General features: G+C 46.3%; 1 protein-coding gene across 1 annotated transcript; it reads left to right on the top strand.

Moving 5' to 3' along the window:
• Positions 1-560: 560 nt before the first annotated feature.
• PCBD2 (pterin-4 alpha-carbinolamine dehydratase 2) lies at positions 561-23,989 on the top strand. Its single transcript, XM_050312439.1, has 4 exons — positions 561-662; positions 3,474-3,605; positions 20,617-20,697; positions 22,137-23,989. The coding sequence occupies exons 1-4, from the start codon at positions 585-587 to the stop codon at positions 22,230-22,232; spliced, it is 387 nt and encodes a 128-aa protein (XP_050168396.1). The 5' UTR covers positions 561-584; the 3' UTR covers positions 22,233-23,989.
• The last annotated feature ends 422 nt before the right edge of the window (positions 23,990-24,411 follow it).

Here is a 24,411-nt window from a genome sequence, read left to right as displayed (position 1 = left end):
GGGATGTGTTTTCAAACAGAACGGGGCTGTTTCAGTGCAGCCCCATAGGATGGAAATGAAACCTGGCAGCAGGATCCACCCACGGATGCATCCCATTCTCCTCCCGGGTAGGTGTCACGGAATAATGGAATCACTGAGGTTGGAAGAGACCTTTAGATCATCCAGCCCAACTGTCAGCCCTAAACCACTGAACCACATCGCCCATCTCAAACACCTCCAGGGAACGGTGACCCCACCGCCTCCCTGGGCAGCCCCTTCAATATCTGACCACCCCAACGGGGGAAAATTTTCCAATATTTAATCTGACCCTCCCCGTCTCGGCTTAAGGCCGTTCCCTCTGTTGCTCGCACTGCAGCACAGACCCGTCCCGCTCCCTGCACCCTCCCGGCAGGGAGTCCTGCAGAGCGATGGGATCCCCCCTCCCGAGCATCCTCCCCTCGTTCAAGCGGGAGCCGCGGGGACAGCTCCCCGCTCCCTCCTGGCTCCCCGCTGTCTCCTGGCTCCCCGCTCCCTCCTGGCTCCCCGGTCCCTGCCGGCTGCCGTGCCCGGTTCCGGGGCGGTGCCGGCGGGGCGGTGCCGGGGCCATGCCGGGGGCCGTGGCCGGGCTGCGGCGGGCGCTGCTGGGAGCGCGGCGGGCGGCGGGAGGGACCCCCGCGGCCATGGTGAGGGCACCGGGGGAGCGCAGGGCACGGGCCCGGGCTCGGGGCAGCCCCGGCAGGGCAGGGCAGGGCAGGGCAGGGCGGGAATTGCGGGAGCCGGGAGCGCGGTGCCGGGATCGCAGTGCCAGGATCACAGTACCCGGATCGCAGGGCCGGGAGCGCGGTGCCGGGATCGCAGTGCCCGGATCACGGTGCCCGGATCGCAGGGCCGGGATCACAGGGCCGGGATCGCAGGATCGGGATCGCGGTGCCCGGATCGCAGGACCGGGATCGCAGTGCCCGGATCACGGTGCCCGGATCGCAGTGCCCGGATCACGGTGCCCGGATCGCAGGGCCGGGATCGCAGGACCGGGATCGCAGGACCCGGATCGCGGGGGGCTGCGGGGACAGCTCGTGGGCACCGTTCGGTTCCTGAGCGGGGAGGGGGAAGCGCTTGAAACTCACGCAGGGCGGGCTTAGGTGGGACACTGGGGAGAAATCCTGCCCTGCCGGCGTGGGCAGGCCCTGGCACAGGTTGGGCAGAGAAGCTGTGGCTGCCCCATCCCTGGAAGTGTCCCAGGCCAGGCTTGGAGCAACCTGGGCTAGTGGGAGGTGTCCCTGCCCCTGGCAGGGGGAGTCCGAACAAGGTGATCTTCAAGATTCCTTCCAGCGCAGACCGTTCTGTGATTCTCCCCGTGTCCTGCCACCATCCCACTTCATGATTGATTATTTTGTTTAACACAAAGCTAATAACGAGTGGCACGCACAGGGTTCAACCCTCGGCCCTCAGGCATGAGATGTTTAGTAGTGATTTTCTCATGTAATTAATGAACCATTTCCCCGAGCTTCCTCCAAACGAACATAACCCATCACAGGGTCAAACCCACACCAGGTGCCTGCTCCTGCCTCTCTGGGGGCTCTGGCTGTGCCCGTGATGCGCTGCTGGGGGATGTTGACTGCAGAAATGCAATTTGAATCTGCCACCTTCTCTTCTTCCTCCTACAAGCAAATCCCTGCTGCTTTCTGCTGCATTTCTGAATATAATGATGTGTCAGGACGTGGCCTCCACCATCCCTTCTGAAGCAAAACGTCTGCACCAGACCCAGTCTCCATATTCCTGGTAAAACTGTGTGGTCAAATTTCAGGTCACAGCACTGTCCTGTGTGTCGGGTGAGGTGTCAGGAAGGCACCACAGTGTCCCCAAAGCTGACAGGACATCTCTGTGCCAGCCAGAGGAGTGGACTTTGTGCTGCCTCCTGGTCACAATCCTGGACTTTGCTATCTCAAAAAAAAACACCCACCCCCATGATTTTTTGTAAATTAGCAGACTAACTTCATCCTGTGCCAGAGAAAATAGTACAGTTCAAGGCAGCCTTTAATTTTGGCGATTGTTGTATACACTTGGGAAAAAGGGGACTGTCAGAAATTCACACCTGTGACTGTGGTTATAGCAATGACAAATCTGAAATTCGTGTTCTTGCAAGCCCAGAGTTGTGTTTGAAGTGTGAAGAGCCCAAATTAGTTCAGTTTGGGACCTGTAAAACCCATCCCTTGGTTACATCTCTGGATGTATCCCACTGAACACAAGCAGCAGCAGTGGTGCTGTTAGATTGATTTATGCTGTTTGGGGGTTTTTATCCCATAGTATTGATGAAAATGTTGCTCCTTGGCCCTCCTGCATTTTCCAGCCTTGCTCAGGTCACATTAATTGAGTTAATTCCTGCTCTGCTCAGACTCACAGCCCCATCTGGTGGCATCGGGGCTCCTGCTGGAGCACCGGCTGGCAAAGGTGGAAAATTCTGAGCTGCTGAGCAGGTGGTGGCTCCTCACTGGCTTCCCATGTCTGAGAGAACCTCTGGAGCAAAACTGCCTTTCTGCAGGTTCTCACAAAGCTGTGCCAGCCACTAAAGACTAAAGCAGTCTGAATTCAGCTGTACTGGGCAGAAAGGTTCTTCCCACCAAAGTGTTGCCTTTGTCATGGGAGTCTGAGACTCCTCTGTCAGGATATCTTGTCCTTAGGCTCTGCTTTTAGGAGAAGTGTCAAACCTCTTCCAAAGGGCCCCACTGATTCAGGCTCTGGCCCCTGATTCAGATATTTAAGTGTTAGTCTGTCACGTCTGTGCTCCCAGTGGCATCAGGAGGACTCCTGTCACTTCAAATAAACCACATTTAAGCCTCAGTGCTTTGCAGAATCTCATGCTTATAGCAGTAACTTCAAACTTCTTGTAATTGTGTCTGTATTGTCATTTTTCTTCTTTTCCTGCAGTTAATAAGCTCTTTGTTCCTTATGGAACTCCGCAGCGTGTGCTATCTTAAAATCCATTCCTACTTTCTCAAAATAATAAACTACAAGCTGGGTAGAATACAATCTCCTGTTTTGCTTCTCTCTTTTGGAACAGATATTTCCTGATATTTCTTTTAGCCTTATAATTGTACCTTTAGCAAATAATGTAAATAATCTTTTGCTTATATGACAGAGTGGAATATTTTAAAGTTATTTGATGTGTTACAGCATCTGAATAATCCAGGTGGCCAAGGGTGCAGGTGTGCTGGTGTCCATGCTCGTTCCTGGGAAAAAACCTGGTGCTTTCCCTTAGTTTTGTACCAAAGCATTTAGCCAAATTTATCTGCCCAAAGAAAAATGATGGGGTTTGGCTGCTTTAGGTATAACTGGACTGCGAAATTATAAGCAGTCAGAAACTGTACAGTGAATATTCCACGTCCTTACCTTTGCTCAGTACAGAACCACAATTTCATCCTGTGGTTTGCTGATTGTTGTGCAGCAGAGAACCTCGGCCTCACTCGTGCCGTGCCTTTCTTTTTTTCTCTCAACAGTCTTCCCAGTCTCACTGGCTGACAGCAGAGGAGAGGAACCAAGTTTTACTGGATCTCAAAGCTTCGGGCTGGTCTGAGCTGGGTGAAAGAGATGCCATCTACAAGGAGTTCAATTTCAAAAATTTTAATCAGGTAATTACTGTTGCACACCACTTTTCATATAAAGGAAACGTAATTGCTTTCATTTCCATATGATCCTGATGGGAAAATATTTGTATTCAGAAATTTGGGAGTATCCTTGCGAGGCCAAATCCTCTTGGCTTCGCCTTGACGAATTCCTCTCTGATTCTGATCTCATTAGGTGGAGTAAATTAATTCCATTTCGTAGCTGATAAGTAGATGATTATAATATTAGGGCCAAGGTTGGTACTGTGGAATTAGGCAAATAATATTTGATCCCAATTACTTTTTTGTTTTCATTCCCAGCATTCACAAATGAATGCTGGAAATACGTAACTGATGGGCAGTGGAGTTCATTTTTGTCAGGGAGAAACTTGAGAAAAATGGGTAAATACAAGAAAACTTTAGCAAATAAGGTGGGGAAAATGGGACACATTTCACCTTCTGAGCAGGAAGACGGAGTTCTGGTACATCCTTGAATGAGTCGTAAAAGATGATCTCGCAGTGTCTGTGGCACACAGACTGCTGGTTTTTGTTTGGAGACAGGATCCTGAGCCGTGTCTCAGATTCTCAAGCACTGGTCTCAGACAGCAGTCACAAACTCGCTTCAGAAACACCGAATTTGCCCCGAGATGTGCGTTCAGCCACATCCCCCTGTAAATTCCCTTCTGAGGAATCGTGACATTGCTTAGAAAAAGTCACGTTCCCTGAGCGTGCGTTTCCCTTCTGTTTTGTTTCTGAGGGGGGGGTGGGTGCTTTCTCAGAGGGAGAGAATTCCCAGGGTTTTTTTGGGGTGGTGGCTCTCCCTGAGCCGGTTCTCCCCCTTGCTGGAGGGACACGGGGAGCTCCAGCCTGGGGATGCCAAGGGTTTGTTGGTGTGTGTGGGGACCAGGAGCTGTGCTGGGAGCTGTTTATTTACATGGCTATGCCTAAGCCCAGACCATGATGTTTTAGGAAACCACAGTGAGCTGGATAAACAACAATTTGTAACTGTGGCTCTTTTTTTTTCACTGTTTCAGTCACCAGTTGTGGGGTAAGCAGAGAGAAGGTGGGTGAGGTGATCCCAGCCCCTCTGAGCTGGCTGAAAGCAAGAGAGAAAACCACTGCAGGCAGATCCAGCTCATGAGCTGGGCAGTGCTGGTCCAGGGAGTTCCTTTTTTTCTGGATTGCCCTTCAAGCTGAACGTTCCTGCAGAGCAAACAGATCATGCAGAGGGCAGCCAGGGGGAGAAGCCCATGAGAGGGAGCTCACATGAAGCCTTGGGGAGATGTGCAGGCAGCTCAGGAACAGGCAGCTGGAGCAACCTGCAGGTTTGACACGCTGAGAGAGAGGTGACCCTTGGAAGAGCTGAGATTTGCAGCCTTTGTGCTTTGGATACTCGTGGAACAGCATCTCTGCTGGGTTATGGTCAAAGTCTTCGTTGGTTCAGCTCAACTGCAAGTGACCTTTTGTTTTCCCCAAAGTTAATTTAGAAGAGGTTTTTCCCACTGTAAATAAATAAGTCAGTTTGATCAGATGTCAGGTCAGGAGACAGATCAGTGTGTGCACCAGCAGGTGTCTGGAAAACCCATTGCTTTGGCAGAAATTCACAAGGCTGTATTTTTTCTTGGTGGTGTAGATTTGTCCTACAACGTGGTACATTTCCATTTGTCTTTTTCTAATTTTAAGATTGATGGAGCACATTCCAGGATAGGAAGTTGAGTATATTTAAATGTGCTTATTGGCAAATGATGAACTATGCGTTTATGCTTCTAGTGCATGTTGTCTTAGAAAGGGTACTTTAATAAATTGCTACTTGAGTTGATTGGGAGATATTGTAACAGTCTCTTTCACTCTTGGTTCTTTCCTTCTGCCCTTTTGGAGATGGAATAAAATCAGGTGTGGGAAAAAAAAATACCACCCCTAAAAAACTGACAAAGAAAAAGTAGTTGAGCTGACATGAAAGGTATTTCAAATTTATGTTTTGCAGATGATATTGGTATGATTAATGTATTCATTCCTTTTTTTTTTATTTTATTGCTTCTTGCAGATAGTGTTCATGATGCATGGAAAATTCTGTGGCTTCAAAATCTATGCCAGGTTTACAAAGTCTGTGTATGTCAACAGATGTTAAGAATATAAACACAACTTTTATTATAAAGTCGTGCAAATGTGTAGACAAGAGCTTGGTTTATGTCTTATTATTTTCAGCATGAGAATGAAATGAAACTTCTGTGAAACAAGAGTTATTTAGATTCCTGGAGCTTTCAGGCTGAGATTAGCTGGGTTAAAAGCCATCAGCAGCGAGCTGCCTTTGTAAGGCTGACAAGCTAATGACACTTCTGGCTCAGGGAATTAGTTTGTAACCCACAGCTTGAAAGCCCTGGTGCTGTTTGTTAGTCTGAAGATACATTTTCGTGAAAAAAACGGGCTTTGGTGGTGAAATTCTCTGCAAGAAGCTGGAAGCCAGTCTGGGGGCTGTGCTGGAAGCCCGTGGTTGGTTGTGTTGCTGCAGGTCCTGGTGTTGGTGCTGGATGCTCCCGTTGCCTGCAGTGTGAGGCAGGCTCCTGGTGGGTGGGTGTTCTGAATCTTGTATGAATTATAAAATATAAAATATAAAATACAGCAGTGTGTGGGGTGCTGGTGAGCCTCGATAAACCTCACAGGGAGCTTCTCTGGGGCCTCTTTCCCAGGCTGCAGGGTAGGGAAAAGTGGTGAGCGAGGCTTCCAGGCCGTGGTGTAGCATCACAAAGGGACACTCTTTTTCATCCACGTCTTTGTGCCACTGAAACAAAATGTTTTCCTTCCAGTGGAGCAAACTCTGCTTCCAGTCTGCTCAAGCAAAATTTGGAATTGGGAGAGGAGGTTAATGTACACCTCCAGAGCATGCTGGTAACTTCTCCCAGCACTCCAGGTCAGTTCACCTGGGCAGGTATGATCCAGCAAAGGCCACAGGCCTGGCTTAGAAATGTGAATTTCTGCCAGCTCCATCCCAGCGCAGTCCTGGGCTGGGCAGGCTGTGAAGGGCCGTGAGTGCCCAGTGCTGTGTTGGGTTCCTGTATCCAGCTGCTCACTTCCACCAAATCTGCAGGAACATCTCAGCTCTGAGACTTCCATGTCTCTTGTCAGAGTTGGTTGGATCTGACCGGGGGGGTTTAAGGGGTAACTGGCTGTGTGATTGTGTTTCCGTCGGCAATCACACCGAGGCAGCAAATGCAGTTAGGAAATTACAAAGGTGGGCAAGTTTGCTGATGCTCAGGCTCAGCCTTTACAGCTGCTTTCTTTTATAGGGTAAGTTTTTAATTAAGTTTGGGTGTTTGGTTTTGTTTTTTTTTTTTTAAAAAAAGATCATGTAGGAAGTCTCCGTAAGACCTCTAACGTCATTTTCTGAAATGACAGGAAATCAGACGCTCTAAGAGTTTTAAAGCTATTTTAAATACATTCTGTGTTTTGGGGCTAGAGGCTGGAGGTGGAAGATGAGCCTGAGTGGAGGGGATGGCATGGAAACAGTGTGCAGGGAGAGTAGAAGCACGTGTGTTTCGGTTCAGTTGTGGAGTCTTGGTTTTTGAGATCATATTTAAAGATGTGCAAAAAAATCTAGAACTATTAAATAAATTATTATTCTCACTTGGCGTTTCCTTTCCAGATTTTCTATCTCTCTTGCTTGGAATCCAGGAGTAAAGAAAAGTCAGACAGAGCATGTTATGGTAGATGCCTTTTTTTCCCTCCCTCTTCCTTGTGCTGCCAGTTATTTTCCTCTGGCTGGAGGGAGACACGCTCAGGTTTGCCCCTTTAAATTGACATCCTTGCTGTGTGATCCCAGTTACACATCCAGATGAATTTGGTAGGATGTGCAGCAAATGCTCTGGATTTATTCCAGTGGCAGTGCTTGGTGCCAGTGTAATACAACCTGTCAGTCCTTCCCTTTTCTACTCATAGCACATTACTTTGTTTTCTGCCTTGATCAAAGGTTGGAAACTTTGTTTTTATATCTACAGCCAGTGTGTTTCGTTGCTGCTTCTCATTCTTAATCTTTTGGCTGCTTGGCTGAAATACGTCCACACCTCTCATGTACTGCAAACATAATATCCTTTAACCTCCAATCTGCAGAGTTAAAATGAATTTTATGGTAAATATTCGGTTGTGGGCCACATCTCCAGCTTTTTATATGCCACAGCGGTCTTGTGGTTTTTTTTCTTCTCCATTGTCTGATAGTGAGGTCATTTTCAGTCCTCTGAGAAATTTTATTCCCAGCCAGATGCGGGCCATATATTAAAAGTAGCACCTGTGGCTAATATCACAGCAGCTTACCATAAATTTACATGGTAACTAGGATTATATCTGTCAAGACTGTTAAAAAATGTCTAGATTTAATTTGATTTCCAGTATTGAAGGAGCTCTCCAACATTCTGCTTCATAACTATATTTTCAAAGTTAAAAATCACTCCATTGTTAAGTTTTATAGCACCCCCAGTGCCCATTAAGTTGATTTGTTAAATGGGGGTCAGAATAAAGCGAGTTGGCTGCAGGAGGATCGGAAACCAACCCATTTGTGACAAATTCAGTCCTCGCGTGTGAATCTTCGCGGAGCCCGGGCAGTGATTGGATTCAGGTGCAGCTCATGTCAGCTGTGTTTAACCTCAAAGCCCGAGCAGCCTCAGCCCCACTGTCACTTCTGCTAACCAAAAGTCAGGCCCCTTGCTGTACATTCTGGGGGGAGTTGCTGTTTTTAGTGCAGCGTCGCCCTGCTCGCTCCCTCCGCCGGAGTTTTGCGTTTGATTGCTTGTCGGCCGAAAATAAATCACGTTTTTCATCCACCTCGGTAGGTGCTGGTTTTCATATAGGCTGCTTCATTTTCCATTATCCTTTGAGTGCCTCTCCCATATGCAGTGATTTGTGCACCTGCAAAGTTATGAAGGTATTTCTGTTGGTAGTTATGTTGTTCACCGACTTCCCGGCGTTTATGAATACAATAACGGATTCACAATAAATCAGAATTATTTATGGGTGGGTTTACAGAGCCGAGAAAATCTTTGTATCTGAAAATAATGAATTTCTGGCGTATCTGCCGTGTTGACATTTTCCTTTATTAGAAACTGATAGTGAAGTCTTTGGGACTGGCAAAGAGGTCAACCTGCAGCTGAAATGCAGGGAATGAACTGGATCGAGTGTCTTGGAGCAGAGCACAGTAAAAATATATGATTCCTGGATGGTCACACCTTCCTTGAGTTTATTCTTGGGATGGACTGAGTGAATAACGCTCTCACCTCGGAGTCAGCAGGTCAGGGTGCAGCTGCAGGACCTGGACGTGATCCACCTGCCTGGCACTGCCCAGGGTCTGGGAGAAATGAAAGGAGAAGTTCTAGGAAGAGAGCTTGTTTGAAAGCTTATGAGACTCCTTCCTTGGCCTTGGGGGGCAGGAGATGCCATTGGTGCTCTGGTCAGTGCATCCTGTGTCCAGGGATGCCTCCAGTTAACTGGCAGCCAGTGGTGAGAAGTTACTGTGGAAATATCTGGTAGTGTCCAGGCAGAAATGAAATCCTTGGTGCTGGGAGTTGGGAAATAAAGGGTTTATGTTCTTCCCATGGCCACCATGGCTGGTGGTGTACAAAACCATAGAATGACAGAATGGCTTGGTTGGAAGGGACCTTAAAGATTGTCTCATTCCAACCTCCTGCCAGCCTTCCACTAGTCCAGGTTGATCCAAGTCCAATCCAACCTGGCCTTGGACACTTCCAGGTTGGATTCCCCTTGTCCCATTGCCTTTGTAAGAAGTCCCTCCCCAGCTCTCTTGGAGCCCCTTTAGGTGATGGCTCCTCTTTGTCTCCTCTGTGTGTGCAGATCCCACCACCCCTGAGTCCCTCCTGCCTGTGACAAGTACTGTTCCACCACTGTAATTTTAGCATGGCACCACCAGTGGTATCAGGCCAGCAGGGGTATTTAAAACTTCACACCATTAACCATACTTAAATAAAATGAATTATATTTCAATTGAAGACTGAAGACTGGACATATGTTCTTCATCTCCTTCATCATGCTAGATGTCCCATCCCCACTGTAGTAGAAGTTGCCATCAGTTTAATTTTTCTTGTTACTTAATTGTAATTAGGGATGCTCATTTTCTTGATGAGCTATGTGATATTTCTCCCCATAATAAACCATTATTTTGTAGTTTACAATTATTGGGGTGTGGCATTTCTACTTGCTGAGTTTCCCCCCTCCCTTCCAGCAGACCTGCTGTATCTCCTTTTATTCAGGCCACTGCTTAAAATCCTCCCAGCTGACCTTTGGGCTGCTCTCCAGTTGCCTCAAATACAAATTGCTTTCCTTAAAAGATGGATTTATTATCACTCAAGTAAAAATTATTACAGCATTTGCCTTGTCGCGTGCATCGATCTGAAAGTGCGAAAGAAATTATTTGTCAAAATGCCTTTTGGATCTCACAAGCTGTTTCTCCTTTTTTTTTAATATATATTTTTTTTTCAGCTGCACAAATTGATTGTTTGAATTAAACAGGACAAATGTTCTGTCAGCCATGTGGGCAGGGCTGCTGTGTTGTCGTACCCAAAAGAGGGCAAACGGTCAACTTGATTTTAGCTACACTTTGGGCACTTCCCTTGTTAAAACACCTTTGGAAAACGGAGGGAAAATTCAGTGGGTTTGAATTTAGTTCAACAACTTAATCTGGGAAAATACAAGTATGACTACCGCTGCCTTTTCTGAAGAAGGTGGTCACTCAGCTGAATTTTTTTTGACCTTTTCAGTTGAGGAAAACCGGTGCCTTGAAACTCTTTACGCGTTAAAACTTATTTTTACGGGGGGTGCTGGGACGATGCTGGTTAAATGCAAGCTTGCTTGTGGAACCTTTTGCATCCCCTTGCTCCTGGAGCAATGCCTGGGTACGGTTTCAAACCGTAAATTGCCTTCAGCAGCAGCAGCAGCAGCAGCAGCAGCAGCTCTCACTTTCTCATCCTCCCAGGGCCGAGTGCCACGCTCCGGGATGTCGCCCTCCGCAGCCGCAATTAAAGACGGGCCAGGGGGATAAACCCAAACGAAACTGCAACGCCCCTGTTTCCAAATGGACCATTACTCACCAAAAGCACATCAAACCCACTTAGTGGACATCCGTTAATCCCGCCGCGGGCCGCTCCGGGCTCTAATGCCCCCTGTTTTACACGTTAAGGGGTTTGAAGTGGCGGGCCGGGCGCTGACCTCTCGCATCTGCTCCTCTCGCAGTAGGAATCTCCGCTCGCCGCTCCCCGTCAGCCTGGATTAGCGTGACGAAGTGCAGCGCTTCTGCTGGCTGCAATTTCGGGGTTTTGATCAGAATTATTTCTTTCACAAACAATCACGTCGTGGCTAAAGCGTTACATCTGCTCTCGCAGAGCCGCTGGCGGGGCCGCGGTTCATCGGGGCGAGGCGGGCGGAGGGTTTTTTTTCCCAGTCCTCTTCTGTAAAGCTGCTTCACGTGGGTGTTTCTGTGGGGAGAGCTGGCCTTCTTCCTCTTCTGCCTGCCCTTTATTCCTGTCGTTTTGTTTGGCTGGGAGGAAGAGTCGCTTTTGGGCGAGGTTCAGGTTGGCTGTGATGTGTTGGAGGGGTTTGGTGGGAGCGCAGTGATGAGTGGGGAGCCCCGGGCTGAGCCAGCACTGCACTGTTGGGTTTATTGCTGGGGATGCTTTGTAGGAAAAGGGTGTTTATTCCTAGGATCAGAGGGAAGAGTGCTGATTTCGTGACCTACCATGATATTTCTTGTGCTGTGATGAGAACAACGGTAGGCAGTTAAATATATTATCTGTGTGTGACCAAGGGTGGCCCTGGTTGAGGGAATCTTTACTCCATGATGCAGTGGGTGGGTGCTTGTAGAGAGCAGAATGCACGCCCAGAACGTTGTGTTTATGCACAGGTCTTTTAATGCCCAAATAAATAAATAAATAAATTGGAGTTTTACAAAGGGTTTCCCTTCGTGGTGTGCTCATATGAATTTCTGAAAGAAATTTGATGTTTGCTGGAGGACTCAGAATTTCCCTCCCTTTGTGAGCCCATCTCTCCACTTCCAGATGTACCAACGTACAAGTGGTGTGGGTTGCCCAGAGAAACTTCTGAGCTTTAGTAAAAAAAAACCAGCAAACAAAAAAACTGTGGAACTTCTCAAAATATTGCTCATTGGACAATACTCTGCCACTTAAGTGAGCCTTGTTCTTAACAATACATCTCAACCTGGCTGCCTTTGTCCTTTTCTCCATGACCTGCTCCAGCCATTCTTCCAGATACCAGGGACAGGAGATGCAGCTCAGGTCGAGGTGACCTGCAGGTCACAGAGGGAACAGTGGGCATGGCAGGGGACCCACCTGCACAGAGCTTCAAGGATACCCCATGTTGTCTGGGAAGATGCTTGGTCTCTCCTGCTCTTTTGTTTTTCCCCTGAGGATCCATCACTTCTAGACTTGAAATGTCTGTTTGCAAAATACTATTTGAATTTTAGGGTGCAATATAAATCAGCAGCCTGCCAGTGCTGGCCCAGGTGAGTCTCCTGCTGAGCTCACTGCCCTCGTGTATCACCGAAACTGTTCTGCTATAGGAGGTGTCCAAGCATTAAGACAATTACAGTGCAGTAGGACACCTTCAGCAGTTCAGTTTAGTGAAATAATCCCCTGCCTGGATCTGCAGTAAATCCTTAGTTTGCTTTATTTCACATCTTTAGGTCTTTTTAGCTTCTGGCTTGGCCAAGAGGGTGATAGGAAGACCTCTCCAAATTCCCTGAGTTTCCATCATGATTTCTCTGTTGCATGTTTGAAACGTTGAACTTGTCTTTAAAAAAACAAACTAAACCAAAAATGCTGACAGGATAGTGGAGGATGAAATGGTCATGAGACCAGCTTCTTCTTCTCTTAATCCATCATAAAGCAAAGCCTTTCTTACCACTCTTTGATGTGTTCTTAGGATCATAAATGGCAGAGATTTAGAGGATTATCTGAGGCAGGTTATGATTGCCCTTGGACAGTCTGCAGAGAAGATCTTGGATATTAAACTGATAGTATGTGTAATCTTGGCCAAAAGACCAGGGAGAATTTTGTCTGAGCGTTCCTGGTGTTATCAACAGCATGGATGGCACGTGAACTTCCCTTTCATGTCTGCAGAATGAAATCATTCCTTTGCATGAGAGTAAAAAGAAACGCTGGGGGAAACAGCGTAGCGTTTTGTTCTGCTCCAGCCAGATCTGTTTCATCCCAAGTGTGGTGTGATGAGATAAAGAACTTCTCTGTTCTTCTGCACCGTACCTGCACTCAGAGCCAGAGGGTTTGAGCACCTTTGAGAAGTGGGGCATTCACTTAAATTAGTTCTGATTTGCTCTGGTTTCCAGCACCTTCGTGTCATGATCTGGCACCGTGAATCGAGGATGATTCAGGTGCCTGAATTCAGAAGGTTGGGACTGGGGACTCCCTGCACCTTGTTACTGCTTTATTTTTATAGTGCTTTGTGTGATGGCTTTATTACAGTACAGCCAGGGGTTTGATTTGCTGGGCCAAACATTTGCTTTAACAAGTCAAATTATCATTGCTCTTTCGTTTGTGCAACCAAGAGAGTTTATTATTGTAAGTGCCTGATTGCTTTAGCAGGTGCCCAGTTAATGGGGGCTTCGCTGTGCTATTTCATGTTTTTAGGTAGGGTGCAAAAAGCTCATTTTAAAAAGTCATGTTTCTTGAAATAGCCATTTTATTTGGTGTAAACCTCCTAAGTGCAACCTTTATATTCCATTTTTAACACAAAGCATGCAATAATGGCTTGGGAGGTGCAGAGCCACACTGAGCTGATGACGTAGCTGGAGGATTTATTCCATGTCCTAGTTCAGCTCTGAAACCTGGGATTATTTCCCTCTTTTTTTTGTAGATATCTATGTTATCTACATTTTTTAATAAATAAGATAATATTTATGAGTCTTTGTTTACCTAGAGTGTTAAGAGACTGGGAAAAAAAGGGAAAAATAAAACCATTTATTTTGAATATTCATGCATGAAATGATAGGTCACAAATACCTTGTTCCAGGTTTGGTTGGGATTTAGGGTATCTACTTACTTTGCAGTAGTCTTTATGGACAACTATAATCATATTTATCTACTTATAAGCAAATGAATGTATTTTGTACTATGGTTGTATTGACACTGAAACTTTCATCACTCCCAGGAAGAAGTTTTGATGCTGCCTTAAGACACCTCCACGTTCTGTCACTTCTGCTCCACCAAGTCTATAAATCTTTTTGGTGGAATAGGCGACTGATTTTGGTGTGAAGTCTGTTCTTTGAATCACCAAGAATATTATCTGTGTTCTGTTCATGAAACCCAGGTGCAATCACTTAACATAACAAAAGGGAGAATAGGAAAAAAGATCCTCAGCACTGAGGCTGCTGGAAAAGTCAAGATGTGATGAAGAAGGCAATAGGTGAAACATTCTGTGTTGTGTTATCACCAGCGAGAGAAAAAAGGTCTAAATTCAGCAGTTATTAAAATCCTGATATAAACAGGCTTTAGAAAAGATCAGGCTGAGGTTTGTTGTGCAGATTGCACATGAGGGCTTTACACACACTTGGAGCTCGAGGGGAAGAGCAGAGCGAAGCAAGGAGCAGGGTTTAGGGGCAGCTGAACCCTCTCTGCCTTCCTCACAGCCCCTTCCCTTGGGCTCAGCCCTGTCCCTCGCCAAAGCAAAATACTCCAGTTTGATTTTCGGACCTGTTGAATCTCAGATGGGGCAAACGGCACTTGCACCTGCTTTAGGACTATGAATGGCTTTCAACTGAAAGAGGGTAGGTTTATATTGGATATTAGGAGGGAATTCTCCCCTGTGAGGATGGTGATGCCCTGGCACAGGTTGCCCAGAGAAGCTGTGGCTGCCCCATCCCTGGAAGTGTCCAAGGCCAGGTTGGATGGGGCTTGGAGCAACCTGGGCTGGTGGAAGGTGTCCCTGCCCGTGGCAGGGGAGTAAAATCTAGATATTCTTTTAGGTCTCTTTCAACCCAAACCATGCTGTGATTCTGTGATATCACAGCTTAGGTCTCTGCTGAGCTGGGAAGATGAAGCCTTGGACTCCGAGAGTTGCCTCTCCAGCATCACCAGAGCTGTGCTGTGTCTGGAGCCACACCGGGTCTAGATGGTGCTGAGTGAGCATAAACCTCCCTTTACCACAAGCAACGTGGGCTTTCCCCGGGACAGCATTCCTGGAATTGCCTTCTGTCATCTCCTGCAGCTCTTGACATTGTGCTGGTACCTGTGAGAGAACCGTCCCCGCCGAGGCCAGGCCGTGCCTCCAGCTCCGCTCCTCTCTGCCTCCACTTACTCCTCATGTTCCTCAAATTGGTAAATCATATGACAATAAACAGAAATACCCTCAGTGAGGAGAGAAGGGGAAACTGTTGTTTATCTGGTCAGGTGGTTTAGATTAGCAGTGATGCTGGTCTGTATTATGTTACTTTAAATCATAGTGTCCCAACAGGACATAAATTATGAAGATTGTTACAGTATGTTTCATCCAATGTAAGATCAACAAATTGGAATAATTTTTTTAATAGGAAAATCAGTGCTTTGGCAAGGTTATTGTTGAAGAATTTAATTTAACTTGAGCTTTGCTTGCATTATTTCTTAATATATAAAAACTATTTGCATAATGTACGAAGTATAAACATTTTTAGAATCAAAGGCAAGAATGCCTTTTCCAAGATTACATAGAGTGGCAAACTACTTAGAATAGATCAGTGTTTGTGCTTTTGCTGTCAAAAATGTTTGATATAGAGCTGGCAAGCTGGTTTCTTCACGGACATAATTGTAAACAAGTGTTGGGAGACAGAAACGGCGTTCTTTGGAGAACGTGGTGTAAAGGTTTGCACATTCACTGCTGCAGATCTAACACAGAGAGCAATGTTTGCAGCCAGAATAGGAATATAAATAAAATAGGTAACTTTTTTTAAAAAGAGTGCAAACCAGCATTTACATTTCTGTGTAAATGATGTGTGCAGATAAGTGCTGGGGATGAGAGTGGTCAGCTCAGGATTTTTAGAGTATTGTAAACACAGAAAAGCACAGACAATTCAGTTGGAAATGGGAATTGTGGGGGTTTTCACAGTTTCAGATTTTGCTATGAATACAGAAATGGCATCTCAGTCCATTCTTCCATCCCTTCCCCTCATCAGTACCCTTCAGAGTTCGGAGCACTGGTCACAAGCAATGCTGGGGAATGAGAGGGTTGCCTCTGTTCACAATAATTTGCTGCTCAAGCTATTTAAGAGGAGAAAACCAAATTTCTACCACTGGTTTGTCAGGTGTTGTTCACCTTCAGCCCCTGCTGGCTGCCCGTGCCAGGATGGGGTGAGATGGAGGGAGTTGCAGTCACAGCACCTGAACTGCCAGGGAGGCAGGGACATGAGTAACCTGAGTTTAGCTCTATTTTGGGACCTGGCTTAGTGGCATTCTTAATTACTGTCCCACTGTTGGTGGAATGATATGAAAAAGAGGGAGAGCAATGGGAAGATGTTCACCTGATTTATGTTGTGGATGAATCCATACACAGCCAATGTCACATGGATCCAGTGTCCCTGAGGATGGTTCAGGCAGACTGATGATGCCACCGGGGAAGAATCCCAAAATGGGCACATGGTTCTGAGAAGGAATACCTGTCCTCCTGTGCTGCCATCACCTTCCTAGTTGGATTCCTCTTTTTTGTGTGTTTTAACCATATTGTCACTTTCAGAAGCAGAGATGTGACAGATGATCAGATGATGAAGATGCTTTGTGAGATGATTTTTGCATATTTATATGATCAAAGTCTTTAGTAATGGAGTAAATAGAATTAAAATAAACTAATTAAAATAACCCCCACTTTTTTCACAAGAGCACAACCTTTGTGATGAGCTAAACCTCGACATTAAAGAGCTTTTTCCTTTTATCTACTGGCCCATAGCTCACTGTTAGGTAATAATGTCAGCTGGATATGTGAAAGCTTCTGCAGTTTGGGAGTGAACCTTAATGATTTAACTTTATTGTTCTAAGTGTCAGACTGGCAAGGAGAACACGTGTTCCTGGCTATTTTCTACTCGGGTGAGGGAGAGCGAGCGTGTGAGGCGTGGCCATCTCCCACCTGACAGTGTCACTGTAACTTGGCTAATTTATTAATTTCCCACTGATAAATGGCACAGACGCGGCCTGGGTGGGTGGGGAAGGGAAGACAGGTAGCCCTTACACTGCAGAAGGTCGAGGTTAATGCTACCTCCAGCATTATAATGACAGATGGGAGGCAGAAAGCTCAATGTACTTGCGATTAGCACGTGCTTTCCTTGGCTGGGCGTCCGAAGGATTTAGGGAGCCCGAGTGCACACTTCATTTTAAAACAAACAAATAAAAAGTGTGTGTGTGTGTGGTTATATTGTTGAAGCTTTCAGCTGTTTTTCTTAAATATCTCCACTTCTGAGTCAAGCACTGTCAGCTGCTTTCTGCTGGAGATGCAGGGGGTGATCCATCACGGGGGGCTCGCAGCGGGTGATGTATGAGCACGACTCAGCGACCTGTGGGCCTTTGATGTGCAACTCATCAAGATAATGTTGGCAAGCATTGCACAAAAGCAGCGTGTTTAAAAAGTATTAAGATGAATGGATTCCTTGCCTGAGAAGTGTGAAAGGAAGAATAATAGCAGATTAGCTCCGGGATCCCGCACGGCTCTCCCGGAGCCGAGGGCAGGGGGAATTTCATCTTTCCTCCCACTTCTGACTGCAAAGTGTCTAGCCCTGGTTTTCCCATTCTCAAGAAACAAAAGTCACAGTAAGTCTTATTTTTTGTGATGGAGGATTTTATCACTTTCAGAAGTGGTTTGACCGGTCACAAAACATTCTGAGATAGCTAGGTTTTTTTAAAGTTTGCTCTGGGTTTGTTTTTTTTTCACTTTATGGGTTTAACTTGTTCTTCTAAGAGTAACCCTGATTTTTATGTCACGGAGACATATTATGGCTGGTAGTGTTTAACATATATGTTAGGTGTGATGTTACGACCAAAACAACATTGGTTTTTAGTTCCTTCTGAAAGACAGGAGGGGAAGAGATGTGGCAGTGCACCCAAGGCATCTTGCCCAGGCAGGATTGCTTCTCTCCTTACTTCTTCTATTGCTCTTCGTGGTTCATTTTAGGACTCTGCACTCTGCCATTATTTGGGTGATGTGATGTACTCAAGCAGAGCACCCTGTCTGGATGCTATTTTAACCTAAATGTCCTTAAAGGGTTAGGTTGAAAATGTCTGTCTAATATGCCTGTTACTGAAATGCCAGAATACTTTATAATATTTAATACATCAAAGTCTCTTCTACTACTTTTTTGTGGCTTCTAGAAAACTCACAGAAAAAGGGATAGAGGGGCTGCAGATCCCTGTTAATAACATAGTGAAAGTCAGGACTTTGTTGGGTCTCACTGTCATGAGTAAAGTGCTTGTCCCACTTTCATCAAGAAATGTGTGATGGTCTGATAAACTCTGCCCACCAGTGCAGTCTTGGCAATGATCTTGCACTGCAGACTGCATAATAATTTTCATTATTTTTAATTAAAGTTGAAGAAGTGCAGACTCCTGCTCAAATTAGGGTTGGTTGTGTTGCCGGAATGCGGTAATTACTTTAACTGATCACAAGATAGTTTCCTTGATCACCAATTAGACCAAATTACCGATCAAGTTTCAAGACGTGAAGAAATGTCCAAACTGATTTTATGTAATAGTGTTTTCATATCTAATCAAACCTAAATATCTTTTCCTCCCAGAGCCAGTTGTGTTTTCCCAAAGAAAGGTTAAGGCTCTGCAAATATAAAGGTGATTCCTAAACAATAGCGTTCCAATTCATTTAATTAGCAAGGGAAGCGTTTAGGAAACTTAATGGAGATTGCATTGGTAGCTCATTTTCCGTAGCTCATTTTCTTAGCGAGAGATGCTTTTTGTGTGTAATTAAAATAAACTGAAATGCAAGGAGTAAGTTGCTGTGGGTGCAAGGAGGGAGAATGTCTCTGAGCAGAGCAGGGCACGACAGCGAAGGCTCCGTCCTTTTCTGGGACACCAGCCTGGGGCTGTCGTGGGCAGCTGGAGCAACAGGCAGCAGGACCTGTCCTGGGGAGGGTTCTCCACGCTGGAATTTATTCCTTTCGGTGAGTTGGACACCCTCAAGCTGAGCAGTCGTGGTGGGATGGACAGTTTGGAGGGTGATGGCTGTTTTATCCCGCTGGAGACTCCACTGACTGCGGGGAAGAGGTAGAGGAGTGGTGTGTTGGTGCACAGACTGGGAGGATTTAATGGTCCCCTAGTGGGGAGGATTTGTCACCTGAAGTCTGAAGGAAGGTCTATAGAGCAGATTAATTTTGCAGGCTCGTTTGCTTGTGCAATTCTGTCTGTGAGCCTTTGCTGGAGCGACGATTGCTGTCCCACAACCAGTGACTGTGCTTGTGCAGTGCAGCCTGGGCCTGTCTGTGGCTGTCTGAGTTCCTGGGATGCACAGACAGACCCCAGGAGAACACACACAAACCTGGTAGGGGTTTTTATAGATTTATTCTTATTTTTTCCCTTGCTGTTTGTTTCTACAAAGGCAGTCTGGCTGCAGACACATCACCAGTTCAACTTCTGGGGACATTCCTGTGTCTAGATTGCTGTGTTGGGAATAGCATTCCTGTCAAGCCCATGGACCCTGTAAAAAAACATTTAAATCAAGTATCATTCAGCACTACTGATGCAGAAGTTTTCCAAATCATTGCTAACATCTGAGGCACAACTTGCAGGTTTCTGCCTCAAAGCATGCTGCTGAAACGTGGGCAAATTTTTAAAAGTAATTGTTCACTCCGAGTAAAACTAAACTGAGTGAGAGCTTCAAGGGAAGTTGGATTTTTCTGAATTTTTGAATGCTCTTGGGTCAAAGAAAAAAAAAAGCTTTTTAATTGCTGACAGTTTGGTGATTTCCAAATGACAAACCTCATTGGAGTGATTTTCTCTGATTATAACGTTTGCATTCATTTGACTGGCAAAGCGACCAACAAAGTCATACTTCATCCAGGCACCGATTCTTTTTCCTTTCCTTAAAGGTTTTTGTAATTTGTGAGAGGAAAAAAGACTTGAAACTATTATCAACCATTATATGTTATTCATGGACCACATGTTTGTTTGAAATGGCCATCGCTCGGTGGAATGCGGGCTATGTTCATTCTCTTCCATAAATTAGCACTAAAAAACTACCTAAATCAGGTAGGGAAATGTGGAGCTTGCTGTATTATAATCTGAACCAGACTGTAACGTGGATGTTCCCCCAGCTTTGCATCTTAATTCGGGTCCTGAACCCGGTGGATGGAGCTCGGTCTGAACAAAGCTCTCTGCTGAGACGTGTCCTGCTCACGCTGCCGGGCCCTTTGGGCCCCGCTGCATAATTGCATTCTTGATTTACATGGACATTCTAATTTTCTCTACAAGGCAGTGATTTGCTCCTAAGTATTTTGGCAAGGGCCTGTTATTATTTTCTTTCTGAGCCTGTGATAAAACCTGCGTCCTGGGGGAGTGTGCTGTGCAGAACGTAGGGGCAGAGGATTGGAAAGCCTGTTTTAACTCATTTTAAGGGAAAATATTTCTCATAAAGCAGAGGGGCAAACCCACCTGCTGCCTTTTTCTCCCCAGTAAAGTAAATAGCAAAATAGTTAGGCAGAAGGATGTGTTTCTGGAAGCAGTGTTGGTAATACTGTGGCACGGTGCTTAATTAGAAATGGCACATTTCTAAAATGCAGTAAGGGAGAGGGGGTTGGGATGGATATTTAAAATCCCCGTTGGATGCTGAAGGTAAGATCAGTGCTCTTCTGCAATAGCTTTGAGTCCTGGAGTGAGTGACATTGAGCAGAGTGATTTACCAGGGTCTGCAGGGCTGAAATGCTCCTTTAACACTGAGGTGCTGACTCTGCAGCATCTCGAGGAGCTTTTGAGATTTTGGGTGAATCTTGCCAATCTGCTGCCAGCCCTGGCAGGTAGAAGAGTATTTTCCTCTTTGCTCTCTCCTTCCCTAGGCTTTTGGATTCATGACCCGGGTCGCTCTACAAGCAGAGAAGATGAATCACCACCCGGAATGGTTCAATGTCTACAACAAGGTAAGGTGTTCACCAGCCCCAGTTACTCACAGGGCAAGTTAAGGAGACCAAACCACTGCCCCATTCTCTCTGCCTTATTTGTAGCTTGTCTGCAAGATAGAGGAATGAGAAGTGTCTTTATAAAGAGATTTGAGATTTTAAAGAGATGCTGAGATCTGCGGTGATGAGGGATGGAGAATGAAGCCCTTTGCGCCTGCTGCCAACTGTATGGTTTGGGCCCGTGGCTTCACCTCTCTGGCTGAGATCTAAAAATAAAACTGAAGCCTTTAAACTCTTATTTAGCCAACCTGAATAAATCACTCTTTTGAAACTGCTCACCAGCTCTCATTCCTTTCTGTGCAGCAGGTCGGGAGCTCAGCGGTGCAGGGCAGCAGACTGCTGGTGTGTTGGTACCTAAATGGGAGCCTGGCAGTCTGAATTTAGGTGTGATTTTTTAAAAATTGTAGGCTCCTATGTCTCAGCATAGCAGCTTATAAAATTTGTTTATAATGTTACCTAACTGAGGGTGGTCTCATATTTAAAAGGGTCACAAGGATTACTGCAGCCCTCGAATGAAAGGTGCTGTGTGAAGGGGGAAATTATTGCTCTCTCTCTTTGGTTTTTACTTTCTAATACTTCTCATTGCATTGTACCACTTTGTTTGTTGTAGAATTTGGTGACTATATGGCAATCCCCCTAAAAATATGCTAAAAGAAAGGGCATGTGGATGAGCAGCCTGCAGCAGGACATCCCAGCTCTCCACACAGCTGAGCCTCCCAGCACAGGCTCCTCCTCATCAGCCCCTCAGGTCACCCTGTTTAAGGGACATTAAATGATCACTGGGCTAAGTCTTGATCACCAACTCTTCATGATTTTCATGGCTTTCTGGAATATTCAGAATTTGTCTTTTTTTTTCCCTCCTCTGTCTTTCAAAAATCTCAGTCAAAGGCAAGACAAATCAATGCCCAACTGGGTGTCTGGCTCAGTCTAGACAGACCCACAAGGCAGCCACGTCACAGCAACGTGCACTGGTCTGGCTTTTGTTGTTTTAATTAATCTGCAACAAGCTTAACAATTTCTTCACCTTCAGGGTGCTGGTTTTTAGCAAAACACACGAGCCCCTGACCCAGCTCTTGCAGTTTGGTCGCTGGCCCAGGTTCTCCATGAAACCGATCCGTGGAATTTGATTGTAAAGACCAAGTGATTTAATCGGACACCTCTTCTTGGATGAAGCCCAGGAATGCAAAGCCTGGGTTATGCTGCAAAGGGGCTCATTTTGGTGAGATTCCAGGCTCTGTTAAACCTCCTCACCTACAGCATCTTCTGGTTTGCCTGAGCAGGGAGGGTCCAGCGCTGTCCTTGCCAGGAGTACCCAGTGAAAGCAGTTCACTGTGGAGACACACGGCATTCCCAGTGAGCTCAAAATGATTTTGTAACCCCTTTCTTTTCCTTTTTGACAGGTTCAGATAACTCTGATTTCCCATGACTGCGGTGGGCTGAGCAAGAGAGACGTGAAGCTGGCTCAGTTTATTGACAAAGCTGCTGCCTTGGTTTAACCAAGATGAAAATTGCTCTAATGAAGTTTCCACACATATTTTGTGTTTAAATGGTATCCCTCTTTCCTTGTGACCCTGATGTCACAAACCCCTTGAGACAAGATATTTTGTAAAAAGAGTGGCTTAACTTTACTGCCCTTTAAGACCTTATAGTCTTGAGACCCTTCTGGATGCCTGTGCTTGTCCTTTCCCACTGCTGGCTCTGCAGGAGGATGCAGCAGAGAAACCAGCAATAAATAAGTTTTGAACATATAAATAAGTAAGGTTAGTAACTAAACCAAGCTGGAATGAAATCAGGAGCCCACCCACGTGTGTCAGTGTTCCCCAAGCCTAGAGGAGCTTGTGGCAGCTGCCACATGATCTTGCCCCGTGCCTGACCACTTCCCTCCTATAGATTTGTACCTCCCTGCACTTCACACGGGGTAAGAGCAGCTCAGCCAGGTCAGTCCCCTCTGGCTTGGTTTGGGTTGGAAGGGACCTTAAAGCTCATCTTGTTCAGTCCCCTGCATGGGCAGGGACACCTTTCAGGCTGCTCCAAGACCTGTCCAGCCTGGCCTTGGACACTTCCAGGTGCAGGACTGGATCTTGCAAGTGGTGAAAACTTCACCTCTGGAACAGCAAACACAAAAAAAATCCTGGTGAGCTCCCGGCACTCACATCAGTAAATGAAGTGTGCTTGGCCAGGTCAGTGCTCAGCACCTTGCAGGATTGAGGCATTATTTGTGTTGTAATGCTCCAGGACCTGCTGCATCAGGCCGGGGTAGCTTGGCCGGGTGCCCGGAGCCCTGTCCAGAGCTGCCGGCAGCGAAGGAAGCGGCATTAGCAGGATTCTTGCTAAGCTGGGCTCAGCTGAACCTATGCTCACCATGTCCTTCTGGTTTTTTTGCTGTAGCTACAATTACTCACTGCACACGTTGTTGCAGGAGCTGCAGATCCCGCTGTCGAGGTTTAAAACCATTTCTTCCGCGGTTTCCACGTCTTTTTGCTTTTATCCCGTGATCCTCACCCCGACAGATTCCCAGTGCCGGCGGGGAGATTCCATCCCTGCTCCGGGCTCCCAGGAGGGCCTCTCGCCCTGCAGTCCCACTGCTGAGTGTCCCCAGCGTGCTGTGTCACGCCCTGGGAGCAGCTCCGGGCGCGGAGCTCCCGGGAGATTGACACCTCCGAGCTGCCGGAGCGCATTGCTGGGATGACACCGGCGGCACAGCCACGGCCTGGGAGCTGAGACGCCAGTGCCAGAACCTGCACCGGGGGGATGTGCGAGGTGTGTGGTCTCCCAGAGATTTGGGGGCTGCAAAATGCCACGAGCTGCCACCCAAGCGCTCGCGTCGATAACATTAGAGAGGCGTTTTTGGTAAATCCTCAGCGAGCCCCACTGTCACGTGCTGATTAGTTGCAGGAAGCAAGATGTTGGGGTTTATTGTCAGAAACCCTACTTGGGATATCGAGTTAATGCCTAAAAAGACCCAGATTCAGGCTGCGTGCTCAGATGTCCTTTTCTCACAAGTGCCTTCCCCCAGTGAAGTGGAGGATTTCCCCGATATGGTTTGGAAGTGGTCGCTGTTGTGGGGAGTGAATAAAACTAAAACAAGCAGCCAGGCTGTGATGTCTCCTGTTACTGGTGGGGAAGCGAAAGGAGCTTCCCCCAAAGTTTTGACAACGTCTCTAATGAACTGCGAAAAGCCTGTTGTTAGTAATGGATATATAACTGTGTGTGCGTGGAATAAAACCAATAAAACCAAATTCCTCTTTTGGGATTTGTGTCTTTGTTATTGTACATATGTGACAAAGCTGTTTAGTTTGAAGATGAATTTAAGATAAATAGTATTTCGTTACTGGGAGGTCTTTGGTTTAGAATATTGATATTTATTTACATACTCTGGGGAAAAAAATCCCCATCAACTAATTCAGCTCGGAGAGCTGCACTGTCCGGCTGTGGCACAGAGCTGTCCTGGGGGTGTTGAGAATCCTGACCTGCAAAGATGGAAAAATGCTCAGGAAAGGGAAGGATGGCTTTGAAATGCTCCAAGTTTTATCACCAGTGCTTGTTTAGCCATAATTTCAACCATAATTTAGTAATTTCTTGTTAACTTTGGGGCATCCCACAGACCTGCAGGTGAGGTGAGCATTGCTGTGTAGTACTACTGCTACTAATAACATAAAAACAGGAATAAACAGC

This window comes from Myiozetetes cayanensis, unplaced genomic scaffold, assembly GCF_022539395.1.
Source record: "Myiozetetes cayanensis isolate MyiCay16 unplaced genomic scaffold, myiCay2020 scf17, whole genome shotgun sequence".
Lineage (NCBI taxonomy): Eukaryota > Metazoa > Chordata > Aves > Passeriformes > Tyrannidae > Myiozetetes > Myiozetetes cayanensis.
This window is presented reverse-complemented; position numbering and strand designations above follow the sequence as displayed.

Coding starts and splice junctions, on each gene's coding strand:
- PCBD2 (XM_050312439.1), top strand. CDS start 585: ATGCCGGGGGCCGTGGCCGGGCTGCGGCGGGCGCTGCTGGGAGCGCGG. Junction 663..3,473: donor GAGGGACCCCCGCGGCCATG/GTGAGGGCACCG, acceptor TTCTCTCAACAG/TCTTCCCAGTCTCACTGGCT. Junction 20,698..22,136: donor GGTTCAATGTCTACAACAAG/GTAAGGTGTTCA, acceptor CCTTTTTGACAG/GTTCAGATAACTCTGATTTC.